This window comes from Colobus angolensis, unplaced genomic scaffold (assembly GCF_000951035.1).
Source record: "Colobus angolensis palliatus isolate OR3802 unplaced genomic scaffold, Cang.pa_1.0 Scaffold131, whole genome shotgun sequence".
Lineage (NCBI taxonomy): Eukaryota > Metazoa > Chordata > Mammalia > Primates > Cercopithecidae > Colobus > Colobus angolensis.
In genome coordinates, this window is record NW_012114364.1 from 4,145,636 (window position 1) to 4,156,652 (window position 11,017).

The 11,017-nt window shown below is 32.1% G+C and overlaps 1 protein-coding gene across 2 annotated transcripts in view; it reads left to right on the top strand.

Moving 5' to 3' along the window:
* PTPRQ (protein tyrosine phosphatase, receptor type, Q) overlaps nt 1–11,017 on the top strand; it is a 238,997-nt gene that overhangs the window by 204,928 nt on the left and 23,052 nt on the right. The window contains exons 36-38 of one of the 2 annotated variants that reach the window (XM_011934113.1): nt 5,862–5,888; nt 6,552–6,633; nt 9,715–9,805. In XM_011934113.1, the coding sequence (XP_011789503.1) occupies nt 5,862–5,888; nt 6,552–6,633; nt 9,715–9,805 (200 nt within the window). The remainder of the gene's footprint in view (nt 1–5,861; nt 5,889–6,551; nt 6,634–9,714; nt 9,806–11,017) is intronic. The other variant, XM_011934111.1, reaches the window with a different exon arrangement.

Here is an 11,017-nt window from a genome sequence, read left to right on the forward strand (position 1 = left end):
CGCCCGGCCTTTAGTTTATATTGAGCACTACAGAAACATCAATGATTTGGTAAAAGAATGAAGAAGGATGTGAGAGAACATCATTTTCAAACCCAGAATAAAGAAAAATAATAGGAAATAACAAAAATTGAGGGACCTCTAAAAGCATTAGAGTAGATGTTTTGGATAAGCAATAGAATACTGTAGAAGTAGATGTAATTTATGTGTTATTAATGACTTGATGAAATATACAAACTGAAAACTCATACTCAGTATCATACAAAACTTGGAAATATTAATATTTTACTGGAGAAATAGATTCTTCACAAATTTAATCTAAGTAGAAAGTATATGCTATGGGATACAAATACATATTTTTACATCAATTGACAAATTTGAGATTCTTTCATTTTTAACTTAACATCACTGGTTAAGTAGAAAAAAAGTTTCTCACTTTGTCCCATACCACTGATAATGCTGGCTGAAGCTGCTCAACTATAGGCTATCATCTGTGGCTATTAGGACTATATTTTAATTCCCTATAGATTTCAACTAATTGACCTTGAGGGAAAGCTGAGTCTCTGTGACAATATGGTCTTCAATCACCACTGCCAACATAAATAAATGCTTCCCTTCTAGATCCATCAAGAGTAATCTGAGTGGAATTTAAGTTTTTGATAGGCTTTAAAGAAATGAGTCCAGACGTGAAATAAGACCCTTTTCAACCAAAAGATATAGCATTTAAGACAGTTAAGATTCATGTAATAAAAAGCATTTAGCCCTTTCTATTGGAAATTAGTCAGTTATCTTATTGAAATCTGGACTGTTCCCAAATTGATTTATCCAGTAATGAACTGAATATAGTCTGAGGGCAAACTCACTATCATAAGTGAATGAGAATATCCTACCAGTCTGAAAATACTTTCCATTTAACAGTTTTTTTAAGTTTTTAAAATGTTAATATAAAGTTTTCTATTTGAGTATGTTTGAGTATCTCCTTGGATCACTTCATTCGAAACTAGCACTCCTGAAATAGCATTGTTGATTTTCATGCGCATCAATTTCTGTGAGTTTTTAGTGCTTATTTAACCAAACAGTGTTACCTATTAGGAATTTAGTTATCCCTCCTCAGTGATAAGTCAGTGCATTTTCCTTATGGTATGTCCCATTTTCTTTTCTAATTCTCTCTATAAATTATTCAAGTTAATATTTTTATATAAACATTGAAGTTTAAAACCTCAAAGAAAAATACAATTTAGAATGTAGCCAATACCTGAGCGATAAATACACCTATACAACATGAGGCTAGGAACCAAAGCAATGATAAGTATACTATAGACAACAATGAGGAAGGAAATATCTAACTTTTATTTAAAATAGTCAGGTAATAGATCTCAAGGTGTCTTCTCAATTTGAGCATTACTGATAGGTATTTGAAGATTTCAACTCACAAATGATTGTGACATAAGTACAGACTAGAAAATTACATAAAAACTGGACTACTAGAAACTGTATTTCTTTTTTTTTTTTTTTTTTGAAACGGAGTCTTGCTTTGTCGCCCAGGCTGGAGTGCAGTGGCCGGATCTCAGCTCACTGCAAGCTCCGCCTCCCGGGTTCACGCCATTCTCAGCCTCCCGAGTAGCTGGGACTACATGCGCCCGCCACCACGCCCGGCTAGTTTTTTGTATTTTTTAGTAGAGACGGGGTTTCACAGTGTTAGCCAAGATGGTCTCGATCTCCTGACCTCATGATCCGCGCATCTCGGCCTCCCAAAGTGCTGGGATTACAGGCTTGAGCCACCGTGCCTGGCCGAAACTTGATTTCTTATCTTACATAAACATAAATGCGAAGAACAGATTCTAAAAAGTGATTGGATTTAGATAAAAAAGAATGATACAAAAGAAAAAAAAGCCAAAACAGATTCCATCTCTCTTTTTCTTAAAGTGTGTGCCTATTTATTTATCACTTGAGTAAGCAAGAGGAATTTTATTGTTCATTTATCTAACTTCCTAACAAAATGCACCTGTTAATTTATAATGTTAGGTTATCTAATATGGCTTTTGCTTAGACTCATATGCTTTTTGTTGATAAATCTATTGATTATACATATTTAAAACTTTTAGTTAGGACCTCTTGAGAATTCTTAATTTCTTAATAATTTAGTGGGAAATGTATTCAATTCAGATATTCTCTCACAATAAAACCAGAATATTCATATTTTGCTTTCTGTGTATCTTAATCTGAATTCATCCACAAATTTATATTTGATATGATTTATCTAATGTTTACTATGAATAATGTTATGGGGGACATCTAGTAAGCCAAGTTGTAATCCTGCCCCAGCCCTGAAGTATATATGAACCCAAATGCTTGTATCCTTAATGCAGGGACTTAAATAGCCATAATACAACATAGAAGATGATTTGTCCTTGGAAATTCGATTTTACAGGGAAATGAAATTATTTTATTCTTAGTAAAACAGAGTAAGATCGATAGGGTAGTTAACATTTGAATCATGTATTAAAGAATAAGTAAAATTTCCGTTGTAGGAAGAATGCCTGGAATGGTATAAAATTGAGAGGGAGGGATACATAGAGAATATCTGGAGGGCAAAAAGGATGCATGAAGAGGAGTTACAAGGAATAATGTCAGAAATGTAAGCATGGTTAGAAATGTTTTACATGATTACATGAAAACTGAATTATTATGGTCATTGTATTAGAGATTTGTTTGGGATCTTGAATTGAGAGCTAGAAATCCAGACTTGGATTTCTCTTCATGCATCCTTTTTGCACTCCAGATATTCTCTATGTATCCCTCCCTCTCAATTTTATGCCATTCCAGTCATTCTTCCTACAACGGAAATTTTACTTATTCTTTAATACATGATTCAAATGTTGACTACCCTATCGATCTTACTCTGTTTTACTAAGAAGAAAAAAATTTCATTTCCCTGTAAAATCGAATTTCCAAGGACAAATCATCTTCTATGTTGTCTTATGGCTATACTATATTTTAGCACAATATAGTCTATCCATCTTTGAGTACAATTAAGAGAATATTCTTTGGGAAATAATGGAAAAAATCCCTTCCTTATATCAGTGTCAATTATACAGCAGCATGGATAGGAGCAGCATGAGATATACAAAATAAACTAGAAATAATAGTTATCATACTAATGATAGTAACCAGTACTTATGTATTGCTTACTAAAGCCAAAGAGCTTTAAATATATGAACTTAATTTACATATGTTTCCCAAACTAGGAAACTGAAGCACAGAAAAATTAAGTATTGCACACGATAACATAACTGGTAATTGTTCGAGCAGGTATTTGAAACCAATAAAGGCATCATATTTTATAAAAGACAAGAATTCACAAATATCCACCCAAATCCAATATAGCCCATTATGGTTTAAAATATCTTTAGGTGGACATCATGAAACGCACATCATTATTATCCCCCTTGAAGGGTGAGGGAGCTGGGGTATTTATCCCCCAACTCTGGTTAGTCATTGGTTGATGGATATTTCTTGGGACATTTACTCTCCGATGCTTCTAGCCTGTATGCAGGAAACACTCAGGGGAGAATGGCAGGTCCTTGTACTGGGAAACTATCTCCTTGCATGGGAATGTTGAGTGCCTAGGTGATGTTAGGCACCAATGGCATCTGTACAAACTTTTAAAAATCTGAGTTTCATAGCACTTACTAAATTTACAATGATGTATTTCTGAAGAAAAAAAAGAATCTTTAGGGGGAGATTTTAAATGCAAAATGAATTAAGAATAGTGAAACAGCAACTTTTGGTAGAGTTTTTCACTGAAAAGACATGGACTTAAAACAAAAAATGTATATTTATTCGATTAATCATAACTTCTGAAATGAAGAATAGACATGATTAAAGAAAGAAGAGCAATAATATGAATAATATTTTGCTTTAGCTATTTCTTGCTCACTTGTTCTTTAATGTGATTATTCACATTTAATGTCTCTTAGGGATTTCACAAATGTATACCAATTCTTCAAATGGTTTATTGATGTTTTCCCAGAAACTAACATCTACTTTAAATCCAGTTATCCCAGTAAAAATGCTTTTGCAGTAGCAGCTCAAATAATCCTCTAGGAAAAAGGAATCTCTCTGCGATAGGATGGCAGTCTCACTATCCTCATACAGGTGGACCACTAGCCTGTCACTAAATCAGATATAGTGTGCTTAAATTTTACCAATCACAATGGAATAATATTTGCTGTTACTGTGAAAGTTATCTCCACAAAGCTCAAGAGTTTCTATGTCCATGTGGTAGCAGGGAAATAGATCTTGGTAATCTAAGCATCTCAGTCATATATATCTTAAGTTCAGTTGATCAGAATTTGCCCAACACAACCCTCTATTCTTTCCTATTTCTGAAGAACAAGGTAGCATGGAAGCATTGGACAAGTTATCTTAAGGAAGCTAGGTAGTATGTGTGGATGTAGCCTGTAGTTTATCTTTCTTTCTTGCTGGTCTTTGCTGAGGGGTAATTATTTTCAACAAAGATTAATTGTTGCTTCAGTCCCCACTGCATCTGTTACTGTGTCAGAGACATTTCCAGGGCCTCCAATATTCAGACATTCCACTTTCCCTTCCCCAAATCAAAGATTCTTCTCATTTGGTAGCCCTTTCAGCCAGCTCCATAGCCATGTAGAGTGAGGAATTCTTTCTTGCTTTCTTTAAATCACTCTGGTGTATTGTGGGGCACTCTTAAGCTTATCCACCAAGACTCTTTGCTTAGTTACTGCTACTCTGTCACTTAGATGCCCTGTTTGGTGATGGAATTGTCTACCACTTTATGTTTACTCTGAGAAGCTGGAAGATACAATATCTCTTTCTGCTTGGGGGCACCCATCATTAAACTGATAATTCTAACATTCCACTTTGTAATACCTGCTCCAACACCCCCATATTTTTCAACAATTCCTGTATTGTAATGAAATATACTTCCTTTTTACTCATGTTTTCTTCATTGAACACACTTCTTTTTGACCGTTTTCATATTTATGATGCTATGTTTTTCAAACCAATTTTTTTCTTTTATTCATCCTTTACTTCAAAAAACATACCTTCTTACAAATATTTTTCAATTAAAGAATATAGTAAAATCCCCAATATTATTCTAAATTTAAAACTTTGAAACATTCATATGTTCCTTAGTTCATTTCATTATATTTAGTGCCTTTTGTGTTTTTTGCAGTGCTAATTTGTTGTGCATGACATAAGTGTTATTAATGATACACCCCTCTCTAAGTTTGTGTGTGTATAGCCTACTTAGCCATTAAAATTATTTCTGTTTTTACAGAGTTTAAATAATTTGGCCAATGATCTGTCACAAAAGATAGGTCTAAAATAATGGAAATAGTTATAATTTGTTGTTGCTGTGTATTTATCCAAACTCACTCATGAAACAATACTTAGCCAATGTGATGTCATGTTTTATGGATTCATTCTGTCTGGTTCAGCACTTTCTATATGTAAAGGAAATATTTTTAAAATTCACATTAACTCTTTTAGACCACTAAATACCATGCAATGTTTTAAAAAATGATCTATTTTTAATGTAGTATCCTAAATGCCTAACATTTTCAGGCATTTGTAATGACATTTATAATAACAATAACAACTTTTTAGCTCGAGAAAGAAGGTAAATTATTTGATATGTTTGAGTCCAAATGATATAATTTCAAAAAAGAAATAAAATTTAAAATAGTGATCACATATTAATTAAAGGCATAGCGCATTTTATATTATTGATTTATTATAATTTTCTGACTTTAATTTACACTTCTTTCAGAATTAGCTGTCCACTCTGACTCACAATGCATTTAACACAATCTCTATTGCAGGTTACTTAGTTATAGAAAATCCATCAAGTAAGTTTGTTAAATATTTTTTTCTTCTTTTTGAATATCAAAGTTAGATGCACTGACTCAGTAGAGCCTTACTGTGTGATTCACTTTTTGTATGTTTGTTGGAAAAACCTCCAAGCTGGATATAAATCATAAAAGCATGACTAATTGCATGGTAACTGGAGAAATGCTTTCTCTCTCTCTGGGGTGAAGCCTGCATGTCTGTATTTTAGCTTGGGAAGTAATACGGGGATATTTAAACTCCTTGGGGTTTGAAAACCATGTCATTATGAGAATGAGGTCACTGCAATATTTTATATCTTCTAAAACCTTGTAATGTATAAAATGTTTTCTGTCTGACAAAGAGGTATTATGTGCTTTAGGATTCAATGATAACTTTATGCTCTTACATTTACTTGAAAAATGTTCTTCATTAAAATGCTAAATCCTTTATTGAATGTCACTAAGAAATTGAAGGAATTTTGTACCATGAATACAAAGAAAGTGAGCTTAAAGAGGAAAAGTTAATTTTATAAATATAACAGAGTGACTTTAAAAAGCTGTGTTGTTTGTGGTTTTGGGGATGTCCATTGTTCTTTAACTTGTTAACAGTGAAGCCAGTGCCAATGCTAACGTGAACAAATATAATCTAACATGACCCTATTCTATACCCTTCTTTACTTGGAGGCCAATAAGCAAGAAATCCTTCCTGCAACATGTTGAAGAGCTTTGCACAAACAACAACCTAAAGTTTCAAGAAGAATTTTCGGTATGTTACTAGCAGTTGTCACAACATTGCAAGACCTCCAGTCGTTTCATGTGTCACATTTCATGTCCATTTTAAGCATGCAAGGCCATGAAGGACTCTGGCCTTGATAATCAATACCCAATTACCAGGCTGATTGTTTTGATAGTAATGTTACACTGGGCAGCCTCTGGTGCAACCTGATCAGAATTATTCACCTACTGTGTCAGGAAAAGGTGCTCTTCTTCAGACCTCCCCTGTATTGGCAGCATGACCTTGTCTCTTCTCTGCTCTTTCATCCAGATGTAGATGCAAATATAGCATGATACATTCATTAGGTTTTGTGTGTGTGTTCAAGGTTTAGGTCATACTATACATGTAGTTTTATATTTAAGTAATTATTTTACATTTAGACACTAAATTATTTCATTTTACATTTACCTACTTGGATTACATTAGTGATATAAATGAATGTGAGACCAGAACTTGATGCTTCCAGAAACTACAAGAAAATTATTTCTAGAACTGCCTAAAAATTTTTTAAAAACCATATAAACAATGTCCATGTTTTACAGGGATCTTTTTAAAGTTACTATGGAATAAGTGCTGTATCATATAATGAAAATGTTTAAAATTAAGAATTTGTCACTTTAAATCTACTTAAAAGTTGGGAATAGTTTTATTGTTTTTAACATTTTGTGTATCTATAAAACTGAAATTATTTAAAAACATAAGGTAGATATCAAATCTGCAAGCTACTTTAAGACTTATAAGCATCTTTTATAACTTAGGTGATTATTTTGTTATTAAGAAAGACAGATTTCTAAATGTCACCAAAAACATTATTTCTATTTTATTTTTTTCCATGAAATTCCCAGTGTGTGAACTTCTGAAACAAAGACTAAAACAATTGGATTAAATAATTCAGAATTATAATATTTCAGTCTCTTAGGGAATAATAACAAAAATGAGAAAAGATTAATGGTATTTCCTGCAGCCTTTTGGTTATGCTTCTTAAGAAATATTGGTCTGGACTTAACAAAATCAACGGTGCCATAAAATTCTTCCTAGCCTTTAGACAGCAAGAATTCTCAATTTTTCAGGAGCAAAAGTGTAATTTCACTAGAATAAGAGCGAATATAATTACATTATGCATGACCAAGTAGATAAAAAGTTTTATTAGCAATAACATTTTCACATATATTATATGAGAAAGTTTCTAGTTTAACCGTTTTGAAGACCATAGTTTTAATAACTTTTTAAAAATTGTGTTTTGTCTAATGCTTTGTTAAGAATTTCTAAAGCAAATTATTAAATTATTGTGTTTTAATAAATACATTTTTGTGCATATATTTGATAAACTTTTTAACTCTGGATATATTCACTAACATCTTAAATATTTATAAGTTCCTACTATGTGATAGGCATTGTATTTGGCACATTGATATATATTAAATCAGCACTTACCAGCTAAGTGACTTTGGGCAAATTTCTTAAACTCTCTGTGCCTCAATATCTTCATTTATAAAATGATAATATCTACTTTATTAAATTATGAATATAAAATGATTGAATAAAAGCAATACTAAGAACAGTAGCTGGCACAAATATTAGCTATTATGATGATAAATTCTATGATAAAGAAGCTCATATTATGGTAAGAACTGCAGATGTGTAAAAATTACAAATTTACTGTATCATGATGGAGATATGTATAAAGATTGAGGATCAAATCTGTTTGTATATCAACCAGAAAAGATTTCATAAAAAAGGTGACTTTAAAGATGAACTTTAGGATGAGCAGAAGTCTAATGAGAAGGTAAAGGAAAAAAGGTGTTCCAGAGAGAGGAAAAGGATAGGAATGCAAAAACAGTCTAACTCATCTCGGGTACCACTGAAAAGAGATAGAGCTAAATAGGGAGAATTGTGGCCTTGTGCACCCTTTTAAGGATAAGACTGCCCAGTGTAACATTACCATCCAAACCATCAACCTGGTGTTTGAACATTGCTTACCAAAGCCAGAGCTGCTTAAATCTAGAAATGGAAACTTTTCTGTGAAATAATTATAAAATATAAGTGCTCTTTCAGTCCATTTAAACTCACCTTTTTTCTCCCTTCTTTATGTATTTCCAAAACTTTGACATGAGGAAGCTGTTCTAGGACTCCTTACTGGGTTAAAAAGTTTTTGTAAGCCTTTGGTGCCAACACATCAGAATTCAGATCTTACACTATTCCTGTCCGTTAATACATACCCATATGTAAACAATTGTCTAGATTTTAATTTTGGGAAAAAATAAGAAAGGGAAACTTATCTAATTAAAAGAAATAATTTATATTGATGTTGAAAAATTGTTAACACACATATGTTTAGTGCTTTTTATGGAATTTGGTAAGTTGAGATTTCTAAAATGGAAAACTATAAATTTCATACACGTAAATTTTCAGCTCAACAAAATAATGAACATATTTTCTTATACCAGACTTTTTAATGATGCTTGCTTTGCCAAGAGCAAGATAGGTAAATAATATCATAAATTTTCATCCAATGTCAATAATAGATCTTCTTGACCCTTCATCTACATCTGATAATTCTTAATCGCACCTTTGCATTCCATTATTGATTTAACAATGCTTACTGAGAGCAGGAATTGACCTCTGGCATCTTCTCAAACTGACCAATGTTGTACCAATTAATAGGCATGAAATCACACTGCCTGAGGAGAAAAAACAAAAAATAAATCATTGAAATCCCTCTTCCTACTAAGTAGACATTAAAATATTAAACAATAGTGTGTACCCGATGAAACCATTAGTAACATATGTAAAATGGTCACTAACATGGTTGCCACATCTTAAGGCTTCCCAAAGTGCAAAGAAATTATCTTAGAAAGAGCAATAGCCCAACTGAGCAACTTTATTCAGGATATTTTTGGTGAAAGCCTAGGGAAACTCATTACTGTTAACTTGATCTCATTTCCACAGTTATGATAAGTGCTTTTAATTTACAAATTAAAAAAAGTTTAGAACAAATAACTGTCTTTTAATAAGTGAAATTTCTTGTTTACTTCTGATAAATGTAAACTTTGCAATGACTTTATTTTACAGGAATTACCAAAATTTCTTCAGGATCTTTCTTCAACTGATGCTGATCTGCCTTGGAATAGAGCAAAAAATCGCTTCCCAAACATAAAACCATGTATGTGCATTTTTTGGTTTTGGTTTAGCTAGGAAGTATTTTTAAATGCCTACCATCTTAACTTTTTTTGTTGTTTCCTTATTTTATTTTATATTGATTGAATTATAATCATGTATTTTATAGGCAGTGACTATCAAATTATATTTCTTTTGCTTTGTTCATATTTAACTAAAGTTAGTATACATGGTTTTCAGTTTGTTCACACAAGTTCACTTATGCAGGTGCAAGAAACTGTAGACCTAATAGTTTCTTAGCTTTGTAATTTAACCCAAGTAATGAACCTGTTTAACATCTTCCGACAGACCTAGCATCAAATGCAAAGGCAATATTCTCACTTAGCTTTGTGCATTAGTTTCCCTTACAAGCATAGCAGTGTTTTCCTATGGAACGTTAAAAAATGCATTGTAAAATATTCATTGAAGATCAGAGTAAATGTGCACTTACATGAATTCGTTTTACAAATGAGGCCGAATTGTGCTTCACCATGGTAAATACAGGTTCATTTTTCAATCAATAAGAAAAGAAACGGTGTTATTTTCTTTAAGAGGATTATACAAAATCTGTGTTATAATGACACCTTATAGCTGAGGTAACCGAGGAGCAGAGAAGCTAAGCAATTTACCCAAGGCCATATGTATGGTAGGCAGATCATCTGGAATTCAGACCCAATCCTGCTTACCCATTTTGCCTCCTTGAAAACAAGCAGACAACCCGTCAAAACAATTAAGCAGTGGATATTTCATGTCATTTCCATGTTTAGTTAAACTTATTACTGGATGTTTCAATTATAATATCAAGTTGGTAAACTTTCTCAGGAAAAATAATTTCTGACATTTTTCTTTGAAGAAAAGTAATGAGTACAGGGTATCTAATTTTACTAGCTCTTAAAATATTCTAAAAAGTAGTAATTAGAAATTTGAAAGAAAGAATAGGCAGATAAATTAATGGAAAAGAATGAATGGTCTAGAAATAGACCTAACTACCTAGAAAACAAAGTGGTGTTCCGAATTAGGGAGAAAAGATGAAATGTTAAAAAAATTGATACTATTTGCTGTTCCAACGACAACAGATAAACAATAAAAGATATATCTATACCTCATTCCTAAAAAAAAAAAAAAAAAAGTCCCAATGGGTCAAAGATTGAAATACTTAAAATGAGAAAAATCCATGAAATTTTCAGAAAAAACTATCATTTGTAAAAGTAATAATAAT